The sequence below is a fragment of the Haplochromis burtoni genome, unplaced genomic scaffold (assembly GCF_018398535.1).
Source record: "Haplochromis burtoni strain Fernald_Lab_line unplaced genomic scaffold, NCSU_Asbu1 Contig_105, whole genome shotgun sequence".
NCBI classification, from domain to species: Eukaryota; Metazoa; Chordata; class Actinopteri; order Cichliformes; family Cichlidae; genus Haplochromis; species Haplochromis burtoni.
This window is the reverse complement of record NW_024582466.1, coordinates 368,913-382,339: the sequence shown is the minus strand read 5'-3', so window position 1 is coordinate 382,339 and position 13,427 is coordinate 368,913. Positions and strand designations below refer to the sequence as shown.

Here is a 13,427-nt window from a genome sequence, read left to right as displayed (position 1 = left end):
AAAAAAAAAAAACCACACAAGGTCAGTCCATTCAGATTGTTGTTCTAGTCCCAGAGCATTAAAATGCAATTGATGCTATTGTATACTGACTTTAGATTTAGTGCTGCGAGCATTTTGTTAGATCATTATTATTCATGCAGTGGAAGCAAAACACATGACCAGGCCACTGAAACACAGAAGAAAATCAAACTGTATGCATTCATGTTTTATTTATTCTTGGACACGAGTACAGACAGCTCAAGTTCTTGTTGCACTTTAAGTCAGTGCTGGATTTTTTTTCTTGCAGCAACATATTTTATTTATGTATTTGGAGTGAATTCAGTGGTTCTGTAGTTTCTTTTCTTGAACTGAGCTGTGAACACTCATGTGAGCAGAGAGACTCTAGCTGTACTAGAGTGACAGTGATAACAGCACAGGGTCATGAGAACTTCATGCCTGGACGATATATGAGTTTAATGTTACTTGGACTGTGAAACATTTTCATGTGACGAGATTACACGCCTCATTAATGAAAGTCGAGCTGCTATAGAGGAACATTAACTGGCCTGATAGCGCTTTTTCTTTGTAGATTTCTAGATAGTCAGTGGTTTTGTCTTATTGTTTTAATGTCTGTAAGCTTAGTCTGCAAGTTTAATTAAAATTTGAGCTCCGAATGTGTTTAACCTCCTAGGACCTGGCGTTCACATATGTGGATATCACATTTTGGGTTATTTAGACCAAAACAATCAGTTTTGCTCTACAAGGGCCTGGTATCCACTTACGAGGACATTATGCTGCTACCGTTCTATCTAAATTTTATATGAATATCCTCATATGTGCCTCTCATTTTTCTTAGAAACAAAAATTAGGAAAAAAGAAAAATCTGGCAATTCTTTATTTTTACATTCATTGGGTCCCAATCAGCCCAAATATCAAAGAGAGATTAAAAATGCATGCCATGGAAGAGTTCGGTTCTTAGGAGGTTAAAGTTTGAACCTGACATAGAGAGCCAGAGTAGGTTTTATGTTTTGGCTTGAGCTTGACTGTTAATTCCTGCCCTTGGAAACGGCAGTTGGCAAAACAATTAAACATGTTAATGTTTAATGAACGTCTTCATAATGAAAAGCAAAATACAACTTTCAAGCCATGTGTGCCAAGGTTTATGTTAATTGCTTTCAGAACCTGAAATATTTACCTTTTGTTGCCAACCAGATTGTCAGTTTAATATTTTTACACTGTCAGAATAATTCAAAGTATATCAATAATTCACTGGCACACATTAGTGTCTCATAAAGTTAAAACCCAACACAAATAGATTCATGTCTTTATGGCGGTTCCTACGGGATAGGTATTTCATCTACTTGTATTGCAAAAGCGATATTAAAAACTGCTAGAAGAAAAAAAAAAGTGTTGCTATGCAGGTACTGCTAAAAATCTCATAGAGCAGCCCGTAGAAAATGATTCATCCATTGGAAACCAAAAATATTTTTAATGTATTTTAATCACTAAAAATCCTTGAATAATAATCAAACTTGTTTGAAGTTAAACACTAAACATTCCTTGAACATTTGGGATTCAATTACCGGCTTCTATTTTTCCTTGCCTCCTGTAAATTCACTTAAATTTTATTTGTTCGGCACCAAATCACAAGAACAGTTGCCTCAAGGCAGTTTTTTGCAAGGTAAAGACCGTACAGTAATTCAGCTGCAAACCTCAGAGTCAGACAATCCCCAATGAGCAAGCATGTGGCGACAGTGGGAAGGAAAAGCCCCCCTTTGGCAGGAAGAAATCACCAGCAGGCTCAGGGAGGGGCAGCCATCTGCTGTGACCAGTTGTGGGTGAGGGGATGTAGACAGGACAAAAAATAAAAAACTCATAATCATAAGGTGAGAGTGAGGTCACTTCAAAATCCACATTTCGAAAAATGTTTTTCCTCACATAATCTACAGTTTGTGTATGCTAGCTTATTGATTTTGGTTCTAGACCAGGCCATATGAAAAGCTGTGCAACAATAAAAACATCTGGCAGAATCTCAGATTTGCACATGGTGCTTTGATCCACCAGCAAAGGTAATTCTGTTTTTGCTCTGTTTTATTTTGATTTGCTTAAAAGTTTAGTTTTCACTTCCCCATAAGTTGCTGGCTAGGTTTAAGAAAAGATCAGCTTTTTGTTTATTACATAAACACCTTAGCAGCATTAACATTAACTTTGAAAATATCCATTAAATAGTTCATTTAAATGTAACAGCAAGAGATTCTTTAGAAGTATCCATATGTGACATGTTGCTACTGAGACATGTCTGAGTAATACCATAACTCAGTGCCAAAGGACACTGTGCATATCTTTGAGATGCCTGTGGGTTTGATGAATTGACAGCACTTGATGACTTGGAAGGACAACTAGCTGATATTTCAGTCTTCAGCATTTGAGATGCAATCTGCTCTACGTTCCTCTATAGTTTCAATGTTATCATCTCTGCAGGGTGGGAGCCACTGAGCCACACATCTCAGGAAACTACAGAAAAAAATTCTTTGTATCTACACATCTACATATGAACTGCTGTGTAGTAATAGGTTTACAGTTAGAGATCGGCTCAGTTCATTCAAAGGGTTTGCCGCGATCCTTCAACGATTTAAAAAATGCAAACTAATGAAATGTATGTCTGTATAACTAGAAGTGATGTATAAAACATGCTCTTTTCCTTCGCTCATGTCTAAGTTGTCAAACTTTCCCCACATTTAGCCTGTTTTGTCTCATATTAGCAGACTTTTCTGCAGGACCAGCAGCACCAAACCACTCTTTCTCTCTGCCTCTCTCTTTGGCTGTCTTCAAACTTGTGTTGATAGTATTTACTTATGTTTCAAATGAGCTTCTCATTTCTATTCATTTAGTTTTGCTAAAACAAAACCCATTTTCCATCCTGCCTGCTGTATTTAAGTCTTTCTTTTATTTCTCGCCCCTTTCATAGCCTCCCTTTCTTCTCATGGTCTGTTTTCCTCATTGAAAGCCAAGTAAGCAAATCATCACAGTTGCCTTTGTTATTGCTGGAGGATTAAAATGAAGACACACTGTTGAATGTCTCTGTTATGTCAGATAGACAGCTAAAAAGAAAAAGAAGCAATGATGCTTTGTTTTTGCTTCAGACAACACTTCAGACAAAGGTACTTAAAAGCTATTAAAAAGTAGCAAAAATGTTGTTTTCTTATAAAACGGCAGAAGTTTTAGTAAATCAGTTGTGTTTTTTGAATACCAACAATATTCTAATAGTGTCGTAACATAAGCATTGTATCAGTGATTTGTCAGAAAGACTTTTTCTCATCTGGTCCTCCTTCTTAGGTGAAGTCAGGTCACCATCTTGGCATAATTTGTTTTTGTGCCCCCTGCCTCCTCTGCTCTGTCCTCTCATCTTTATTACATCTTCTCTCTCCTGTTGGTCTCCCAGGATTTATAAGCCTCTTCGAATCACTGTACCTTATTCCTCCTTCTGCACAGCCATCAGTCTTCTGCTCATCTCTGTCGTCATCTCCTTCCTTCACCTTGCTTTACCTTTGTGCATCTCTTTGAATCTTAAAATGGACAAAGCTTCTAAACACCATAAAGATTCATCAGATGAAAGTATTCTTTCCCTCTCTTTGTGTCTCTGAAGCTGTGGATGTGTGGTGGTCGGATGGAGGACATCCCTTGCTCCAGGGTAGGACACATCTATAGGAAGTATGTCCCCTACAAAGTCCCTGGTGGGATCAGCTTGGCAAAGGTAATTCTTCTCACTATGTGCAGTGGATCAGTGATGGATTTTCTGCATACTATAAAAGCAAAATACACAGGCTCTAACATTACTTCTGATACATTTAAGTCATAGAGCAACAATTTATTGTATTCTATAAACTAGTAGAGAACTAATCAATGAGATAAAAAGCCTGATCAATTAAAGAAAATCCTTTTTTCCATTCCAGGAGCTCCTTTTTTCATTTTTTAAAAGACTAATAATTCTGATTTTACTGAATTACAGTAGTATATGGTAGTATAATGCTATAATATCCTAAGGAGTACTAGAAGGAGTATTTAATCTGGATTATGGTGCATCCCATCACATGCTTGGTCACACTCACCACCCCGTACCCTTTAAAAAAATTCTTATTGTTGCCAGTAAGATTTTTAATAAGGAATGAATGATTAACTGTCAACCAGCATGCTTCAAACAAGAGTAAACATTTAGGTAAACAGATTTTTGACAAACTAGTGTTTTGTTGTATTCACACTCAGGGTTTAAAAGCAATACAGAAACATGATTTTTGGATCTCTGCTAATTATGACGTTATATGGAAGATGGGATGTTTTTAGTAGATATGTGTATGTGTAAGTGTGTATTCATAAAAGTACAAACACACACACACACACACACACACACACACACACACACACACACACACACACACACACACACACAGAAACAAATTCTGTGCCTCTGAAGTCCACTGAGCAGTGAAGCTGAATGCATCCCTGCCTTTTAAATGAACCTTTAGCTAATTAACCCCAATAAACAAGTAAACAGAAACATACATTAACCCTGCATGTAAACACACATGCTATACATTTGCATGCACACACAGAGTGGTGCAGGGTTTGTATTTTCTGCATCCTCTGCTAAGTACACTACTCTTTCATCTCAGTGTACTTTACAGTCTGCTCAGCATTCACTCATAAAAGACCACCAGGCAAGAGGCAGAAATATGCAGGGTATCCACTATCTACAACTTATAGCCTTTCCAGGTGCTACTGTGAAGAATGAGCTTAAGTTCTTTTGTTATTTTTTTTTTCAGCACCTACACAGAATAGGAAATTGTCTAAAAGTGCTTAATCATCTGAGGTGTAGCCAAACACCATTCATTATGTATGCCTCTGCTCTCAGCCTGAAACATGGCTCGGTATAGCTCAGTGTGTAGCTGAAAGTAACTGGCTTTGTTTTGTTTTTCTGAGGAACAGTCTCTAACTTCGCTTCATTGAAATGTTGATGTCCCTGAATCACCTGACCCTTTACATAAAAGCGGATAGTTCTTTTTTTCCCATTTGTTGAGGTATCATTTCAATCAAAGCTGAATCAAAGAGAGCACTCTATAGGTCAGTTTCAATAAATGTAGCTCAAATACAATGGTCAAAAACGGCAGCAATAAAATGCCGTTGTCTTGGCAGATTCCTAGAGACAAATATACAGTAAAAAAAAAACCCCAGCATACTAGGTAAACATAGTTCACACCAGTCCATGGCAGCTCTCCATATAATTGGTCTCACTGTCAGGAACTAAAGGACCTATACTAGGGTACTTGTTTGCAGGTGGAAACACAGACAGCTTCAGAATCCATTGACACAACACATAGTTGATGCATTAAAGCAGTGGTTCCCCAACCTTTTTTGCGCCAGGACCGGTTTATGCCCGACAATATTTTCACGGACCGGCCTTTAATGTGTCGCGGATAAATACAACAAAATAAAACTAGTACCGAGAAAAAAAAGAAGGATTTATTCATAACACACGTGAAAAGACGGAGGAAAACAGAGTTAACAATAAAAACGATAACAAAATAACGCTGAAAACCGATAAAAACCCTGAAAACCATACATTTCACACCTGAGCCTCAACTGTCGCGGCTCGGTACCAAACGACTCACGGACTGGTACCGGTCCGAGGCCCGGGGATTGGGGACCGCTGCATTAAAGTACAAAGCCACAACAAATTGAAGAGAATGGGAATGTTAAAGTTTGCATTACTCATAAGTGGACCCTTAAACCTTTTTTATGACTCCCATTATTGATAATGTGTTTGAGGTTCCTATTGTGTGAAATTTGAATTGTCTGCTAACAAAAAACTATTTTAAAGAATTAATCCAACCATGTGAAACTCCTTTTAACTTGATTTCAGAATCTAAAACGTGTAGCAGAAGTTTGGATGGACGAATACGCAGAGTATGTGTACCAGCGTCGACCTGAGTATCGGCACCTGTCTGCAGGTGACATGACGGCGCAGAAAGAGCTGAGAACCCGATTAAACTGTAAAAGCTTTAAGTGGTTTATGAATGAAGTGGCCTGGGATCTTCCCAAACACTATCCACCAGTAGAACCTCCTGCTGCTGCTTGGGGAGAGGTAAGAGCTGGATTAGTTCATGAAACTGCTTTCATATATGTAGAGAAATTAAATAAACAGATGTATGCATAGAGATACAAACTAAAAAATAAATGAAAAAAACACATCTGGAAAGGTTTTTGTGTGTACAATGAATATGGAATCGCTAAACTGAATACATGTCTGCAGTTAGATGTCATAATAAAAAATAATAAATACATTTTAAAACATCTGTGAATCCAACTTTGTTCCCATTGTGTTTTCATAATTCCAGAGACTATACAGGCATAGGGTATGTTTCGTGTTTGATTTTTCATTTAGAATCCCGGACAAGCCCCCAATTGTAACCAGCTGGCTCAAGGAACATGACTCACACAGTCACCTCCAGCTGCACTTGGTCATACATGTGTAACATGCTTCTGACATCTGCTGCAAAATTCCCTATTTCTCCAATCCATTAACCCCCCTTTAAATAGCCGAGCATCCGCCTGTAGCCACAAAGGGAATATTTACTAATCACTCACCAATTTTTGTACGCAAACTATTTGCTGAAAGTAATTAGCTCAGAACCTGGATGCTAAATTGTATTCTGCTGCTATAAATAAATTCAAATAGATATATAATACTGCGGTGTGTAGCTCAAATAAATCATTTAGTATCAGAAAACAGACAGTTAATGAGCATGTTTCAGTTGTGCTGTAGAGAATATTTTCGTGGCAAAAGCAAGATGAATAATTATATCAAATCAAGATGAAAATTATTACAAAATGTATGAAAATTAACTCTGCGTAATGAAAAGGTCAAAGTATTTTTCCAGCTTTCTTTTGAAAATATCGTCATCTTCTAGTTCCCTGTTTGTTGTCTGGGAATCATGTTTCATGCCTTAGGGCTCTTTTGCTAACTCATTTCATGGAAAGAAAAATTAGTGTATTCACAATATTCAGATTCTGCTCTCAATGTACCCAAACTGAAGCCACAGAAGTAAAGCTGTTGGAAATATGAACAACTCTAGTTACCCTATCCTATGATCAGCCAAAGCCAAAAATAATTTCTTTTAGGAACAGATTACCAAAGTTTGAAATTTTCAACAGACTTAACAAAAATCTATAATTTCACTGTAAAATTTCATCATGACTGTATTATGTGACTGTAACAAGTTCACGAAAAACTAGCTTAAGGCAGGAAAATCGTTTCTACTGGTTTCAACTTGTAATGTTTTGAGGGTTTGATTTAAGAAAAATAGATTACTGATGAGAATTGTTAAAAAGGTATAAAGGATTGAGGTACGCGCTAAAGAATTCTCAGTGGTATAAAAAGACAAGAAACAGTGATGAAACACGTTTGCAATAACACACTATTTTTTAGTATTTTTAACAAGCTGCAATTCCTATCGGTGCCTAGTTACACTCCTGGAAGGCAAAAAATGCCTCCAAGCCTTTACATGTGAAGTGCACAAAAAAGAACTTAAGAAAAAAGATAAAACTGAAAATCAATCTGCTGACTACAGTCAGTGTATGGATTTACTTGTGTAGGACTAAGAGCGGAGATTATACTGTGTATTGTAATCTCAGCATGTTTATGGGATTCTGGTTTGTGTCAGTTTATCATAGTTGTATATGTGCTTTTCAGATACAGAATGTGGGCAGTGGAATGTGTATGGAGGTCAAACACTTTGTGTCAGGGAGCCCCATCCGCTTGGAGAACTGTGTGAAAGGCCGTGGTGAGGTGGGGTGGAGTCACGGACAGGTGAGGGCACCCTCTTAAATGAGCTTATTGGGTTTTCAGTTCATATCCTAAAGCCTCTGAGATGATGTTCTAGCAACATGATGGATTGTTAACAAGCTGTTTTTTTTCAGGTAAATTATTTTCATTTGTTTTCTTACTTTAGTAGCATGTTAATGAAAGTGTGTTTTTACCAACAAGGTATATTAAGGAGGAAAAAAAAACTAAACAGACAGACAGAAAGTGGACCTTTTTAATGTCATGCTATTCATTTTTAGCCAAACCCTAATTGGGCTAAATTAAACAAACAGCAAATAAAAAGAAAATTAACAGGTGGAGAAAAGACGTCGGTGTCAAAATAATACTGCAAAAGAACGATCATTTGTCCCATTATTTAAATTGTTATATTTGAATTACATTTGGCCCTGTCATTTTTATCCTATAATTGTACAAAATTAAGTCTAATCACTTAATTGAGATACATTTTAATAGTACTATTAATTCAATTCAATTCAATTTTATTTATATAGCACCAAATCACAACAAAAGTCACCTCAAGGCACTTCATAGATACAGAGAAAAACCCAACAATCATATGACCCCCTATGAGCAAGCACTTTGCCGACAGTGGGAAGGAAAAACTCCCTTTTAACAGGAAGAAACCTCCGGCAGAACCAGGCTCAGGGAGGGGCGGGGCCATCTGCTGCGACCGGTTGGAGAGGAAGACAGGATAAAAGACATGCTGTGGAAGAGAGACAGAGGTTAATAACAGATATGATTCAATGCAGAGAGGTCTGTTAATACATAGTGAGTGAGTGAGTGAGAATGAGTTACCTCATTCTAACTTTTGCAAAGTGATATGCTTCCCTGTGGAAAAACAGCTTGTTTTTTCAAAACTTAGAATGTGGTGACCAAATGTGTACAGTTATCACATCCATAACATTTTGCAGCTTGTATGGTCATAGGGTGCAGTCCATATGTTTTAGGATGGCAAAACATTTTTCTTTTAATATCAAAAGTTCAATAAAAAAAAAAACTGGATTTGATTCCAAATGTTGAACTTGGATTTGGTAACAGATCATAGGAAATGAACTCTTAATGGGTGAGACAGTAAAAACTTTAGTGACAAAAGGAAGTGATTCATATGTGTACTGTATATCTTAATTGATTAAGTGTACTGTGGTTTTGTACAGCATTACTACTAAAAAATGTATCATCATCCACAAACTTATGGACCTGAGTGTAAATGTAACCTCCAACTATTTGGGCTAGATCGATTGAACACTGATGTGGAGAAACTATTGTATAAATCAAATAAATCCAAAATGCTTATTTTATCGGCTTTACTATCTCTACACCATGTAACACTGCAACACTACCGTAATAACCCCAATTTCAACAAGAAAATCAATCTGACAGAAAAAAAGGTAGAAATTTTACGTAGACAAAGGAAGGACAGTCAGATGTTGTTACAGCTCAGATGTGCTCCCTGCAGGTGTTAACATTTGGCTGGAGGGAGGATATCCGGGTGGGTGACCCCATACATACAAGGAAGCTGTGCTTTGATGCCATCTCCCACAGCAGCCCAGTCACCCTGTATGACTGTCACGGCATGAAGGGAAACCAGCTTTGGCGGTACAGAAAGGTATGATGAACAGAAATAGAGAAATTCTAGAGTTCACTGCTTTTAGAAAATTAGTGTATTTACTAATTCATCCTATTCAATGCTCTCCAACTGTCCTGGCCTTAGGAAGGTTTTATATTTGTTAAAAAGTCACCAAAGTAAAAATAAAAAAATAAATAAAAATTGAAATGTCAAGTATTTCAGTGTGTGCCTGGTAAAAGGTCGATAGACACTTTAAATTTTGCAGCAGCAAAGTGTAACATCCTGCTGGTAGTAATGCTTACATATGCCATATAGAACACCAACAAGTTTGAGAAATAGGTTTAATCGTTGTGGAGTATAAGGCTTTAAAATGTGTATTAATCACAGAGTATTAGATTTTTCTCTTTGTATAAAGAAGGAAATAAATGTCCTGTGAAGAAGTTAGCTTCTTGTATAATATGTATATGTTTATCTTTCCTCCAGGATAAGAGTCTGTATCATCCCGTCAGTAACAGCTGTATTGATAGCAGTCCGAGTGAGCGGCGAGTCTTCATGAACACGTGTGACCCTGCCTCTCTCAGCCAGCTGTGGTTGTTTGAAAGAACCAACGCCACTGTGCTGGAGCACTTCAACCAGGGCACCAACTGAGCTTACTGAACAGTGAGATGACACGTCTTCCAAAAAGAACGATCATGACTCAAAGGTCATCTTTGTTCAAGTGAGTCTTTCTGAGGGAAGAGATGTTTGATTTTGTTTTGAAATGGACAAATTACTTTACTTTTTAATTTCTCACACTGTTACTGTAGTGGCCTGAAGACTCGTGAAATTATTGGTAGTACATTTTAGAGTATACTTTTATGTTAAAAGTGGTCCTTGCCTGGCTGATAAACATAAAACACCATACAGGGTTGTATGTGTTGCTTCCAGTAGTTATGTTTGCAGCCAGCATAACCGGTGTAAGGCAACAGGGTCAAGGCTACTACAGAAGGAAAACATGCTCATAAATCATAAAGCCCTGGTCACACAGACCTTGCTGCACCTGGGCAACCGTCAGTCAGTAAGGAACCTGTGTGTTCCCCAACCAGTTTGCAAGTGGTTGCTGGCATTCACTAGGTGAAATTGGTTGCAAAAAGATACGGTGTTGTACCGAAAATCTCTTCGCTATAGCTTTGTTCTCTAGCATAATGCTGGTGTCTTATGTACTTTGCATGGAAGATGCTGATCTGCCTGCAAACATTTGCCAAAACTTCACAGTTAAACTGTAAAGTGTGCGAAGCAAACCCAAAATCATGGCCGTTCACACTAAAAGTAAAAATCGTGACTTTTTGACTTTGTGGCCTGCAGTGTGTTAATCCTATGATTGATTTTAAAGAAGTTTACTCCTTTTAAAAGTATTTATATTTCATGTCGCCCAATGTGATGAACATTTACTGATGCAACTTCAATAATATTTAACAACGGTGAAGACACTAGACACGAAACCACCATTACGTTTATCATTAATGTTTTGCTAGTTTGGTTTTTTTTTAACTTCCTTAAGGATTACCCAGTAAGCCTGTTAAATAGAGCTATAATGGTCTCAGAATTTATGGAACCTGTATATCTTCCCTTTGTTTCAGTGTTGTCAAGGTATGAATGAAAGCTACAAGTGAATAAGACACAGCTTTCCAGACATACCGTGTGGTACAGTGATCTAGTGCAGTCCCTGAGAGCTGAAGAGCTGGTGGGACCACAAGCAGTGACATCCAGAATCCAATCATGAAGCGCAAGCTTGTTGTGGGAAAGGAGATAAAAGAAGGACATGCTTGCCTGAGCACCAGCACCCGAAATGCTCAGTGAGTGCAAAGACACAGTTCATTTTAAAATGCCTATTATAAAATATGTGATTTTGATAATATTTTGATTCTGTTTATCGTCAGGATGGGAGAACGATGGTGAGACCTGACTGCCTTGTGGAAACCCTGAAAATGTGGAGCTTTTAAAGATGGAAGACTTGGACCTCAAAAATGTATAAGAGGAAAAAACTTCATTTGACTGCGGTAAAAATACTGATACTACTGCCGATACTGCTGGATTTAATGGATGAGCTATCCAGTTTTTATTTCATTTATTTATATATTTTTGTCAATGCCATCTTTTTACTCACGGCACCAAGTTCTTTAAAGGCACAACTTGAGAAAATGAGGAGGGACAAAATCCTGCACAGTGTGTAGATTTACTAAAAATATACTTTTTTCAAAGGCACAAAGACTTTAAAGTGAACTTTTTTGTATAATGTTATAAACAAACTAAATATTACGTGAACATCATTTCAAAATGTATTTTGTGTTGTCTGGTAAATTACAGGTAAAAACTTCTTTTTTAAAATTATATTTTCATTAAATGTTCTGCTATGCTAAACTACTACTGAGGCAAAGTTAAGCAGTTTTCTCATGTGTACTGATTAACAGTTGTAAACCAACAGATATTTATGCCATTTACAGAAAACATAAGTGAGCACTTAGAGAATTGCCAACACATGCAAACAAGCAAACAGCTAAAGGAATTCTCAGGGTACAGCTCTGTCTCCCAAAAGTTTCATTATCATTTTATTGTTGATTTCTAAACAAAATGCAAGAAACCAGTGTGCACTCTTTTAATTCAATTCAATTCAATTTTATTTATATAGCGCCAAATCACAACAACAGTCGCCTCAAGGCGCTTTATATTGTAAGGTCGACCCTACAATAATACATACAGAGAAAAACCCAACAATCAAATGACCCCCTATGAGCAAGCACTTTGGTGACAGTGGGAAGGAAAAACTCCCTTTTAACAGGAAGAAACCTCCAGCAGAACCAGGCTCAGGGAGGGGCGGCCATTTTTTCATAAACACATCTACAGATCATTCGGTCAGAGAGGTCCAGAATTGGCAGCACAGTGGTTTTGGGTTTGTACCTCTCCGCATGGAGTGTGCATGATGTCCACATTCTTGCATAGATTTTTTTTCCAGGAGCTCAAATCTGTTCAGATCTCTATCATCAAAAAATATGCTATTTTTAGTCGATAGTAATAACTATCTTCATCTAGGAAACTCTTGCAAACTGGATTCAAAATCTCGGGATTTCAGGACTCTGGTGCACAGCCTGGGATCCTCATGCAAGGACCTACTGACTGTTTTCACCTCATGCTTGGAGACTAAAAGGGACTCTGCAGTTGTGGAATGACCAGCCGAACTGAAGCTCGCTACATAGTTAGCTTTAAGAAATATTGTTAATTATTTTTTTAAATATTTTTTTCTTAAATACACAGTATTTTATTACTGACTTTGCACTTGTGTATCGCATGATTCTACTGTAAGTTTTATTACCCTCTGCTCTTTTTTATAGTTTATCAGCGTGTTTTTATTGTGTATAAAGCTGTGAAATGGTTTTAATAACTGCTATACATAGTTAAGTTGTCTTTCTTACTAAACTATTTTTAAAACTTAAATTGGAGCAAAGGTTTCACTTTTGCATTGCTTTTTAAAAAATCTTTTGCCGTTTCCACTAGTTTAATTTCACATAGTTCAGGTTGAAATAAATCATATCACAACAGTGGCTAAGTTAGAAGCTTCACTTCCATTTTCTCAACTATCATAGTGATGAGTTGTCTCCACCATCAGCTGCAGAAAAACATGACATTTTAGAGAAGAAAGAAATAAAGGACATATATGCTGATTACTAATTTACTTGCAAATGTGACACATGAGAAATTGCATGCAGAGATGAGAAAATTGTATAGTTGTATAAGAGTGTCATTTTTAGTAGACAAGCCTGCAGGCAGAATATGTGCGTCAATAAAATGCGTATCAGTCAGTGGTGCCAATAAATGGTATGCAAAACAGGCAGAACAAACAACAGAAATCCATTCATGTAGCTGAATAAAAATACAATGAACAGAAGAAAAAAATCAACTCAAAACTAAGCACTGTGTTCAACCTGTTGGATAAATTCAAATATGTCCCAAAATAATATGCAAACA

The 13,427-nt window shown here is 37.1% G+C and overlaps 1 protein-coding gene across 1 annotated transcript in view; it reads left to right on the top strand.

The window, feature by feature from the left end:
* The window catches only part of LOC102306191 (polypeptide N-acetylgalactosaminyltransferase 10), a 96,129-nt gene extending 83,238 nt beyond the window's left edge, over nucleotides 1-12,891 (top strand). The window contains exons 8-14 of the mRNA XM_005927871.3: nucleotides 3,626-3,733; nucleotides 5,897-6,118; nucleotides 7,727-7,843; nucleotides 9,315-9,464; nucleotides 9,909-10,143; nucleotides 11,045-11,260; nucleotides 11,345-12,891. Of these exons, the coding sequence (XP_005927933.1) occupies nucleotides 3,626-3,733; nucleotides 5,897-6,118; nucleotides 7,727-7,843; nucleotides 9,315-9,464; nucleotides 9,909-10,073 (762 nt within the window). The 3' untranslated portion in view covers nucleotides 10,074-10,143; nucleotides 11,045-11,260; nucleotides 11,345-12,891. The remainder of the gene's footprint in view (nucleotides 1-3,625; nucleotides 3,734-5,896; nucleotides 6,119-7,726; nucleotides 7,844-9,314; nucleotides 9,465-9,908; nucleotides 10,144-11,044; nucleotides 11,261-11,344) is intronic.
* The last annotated feature ends 536 nt before the right edge of the window (nucleotides 12,892-13,427 follow it).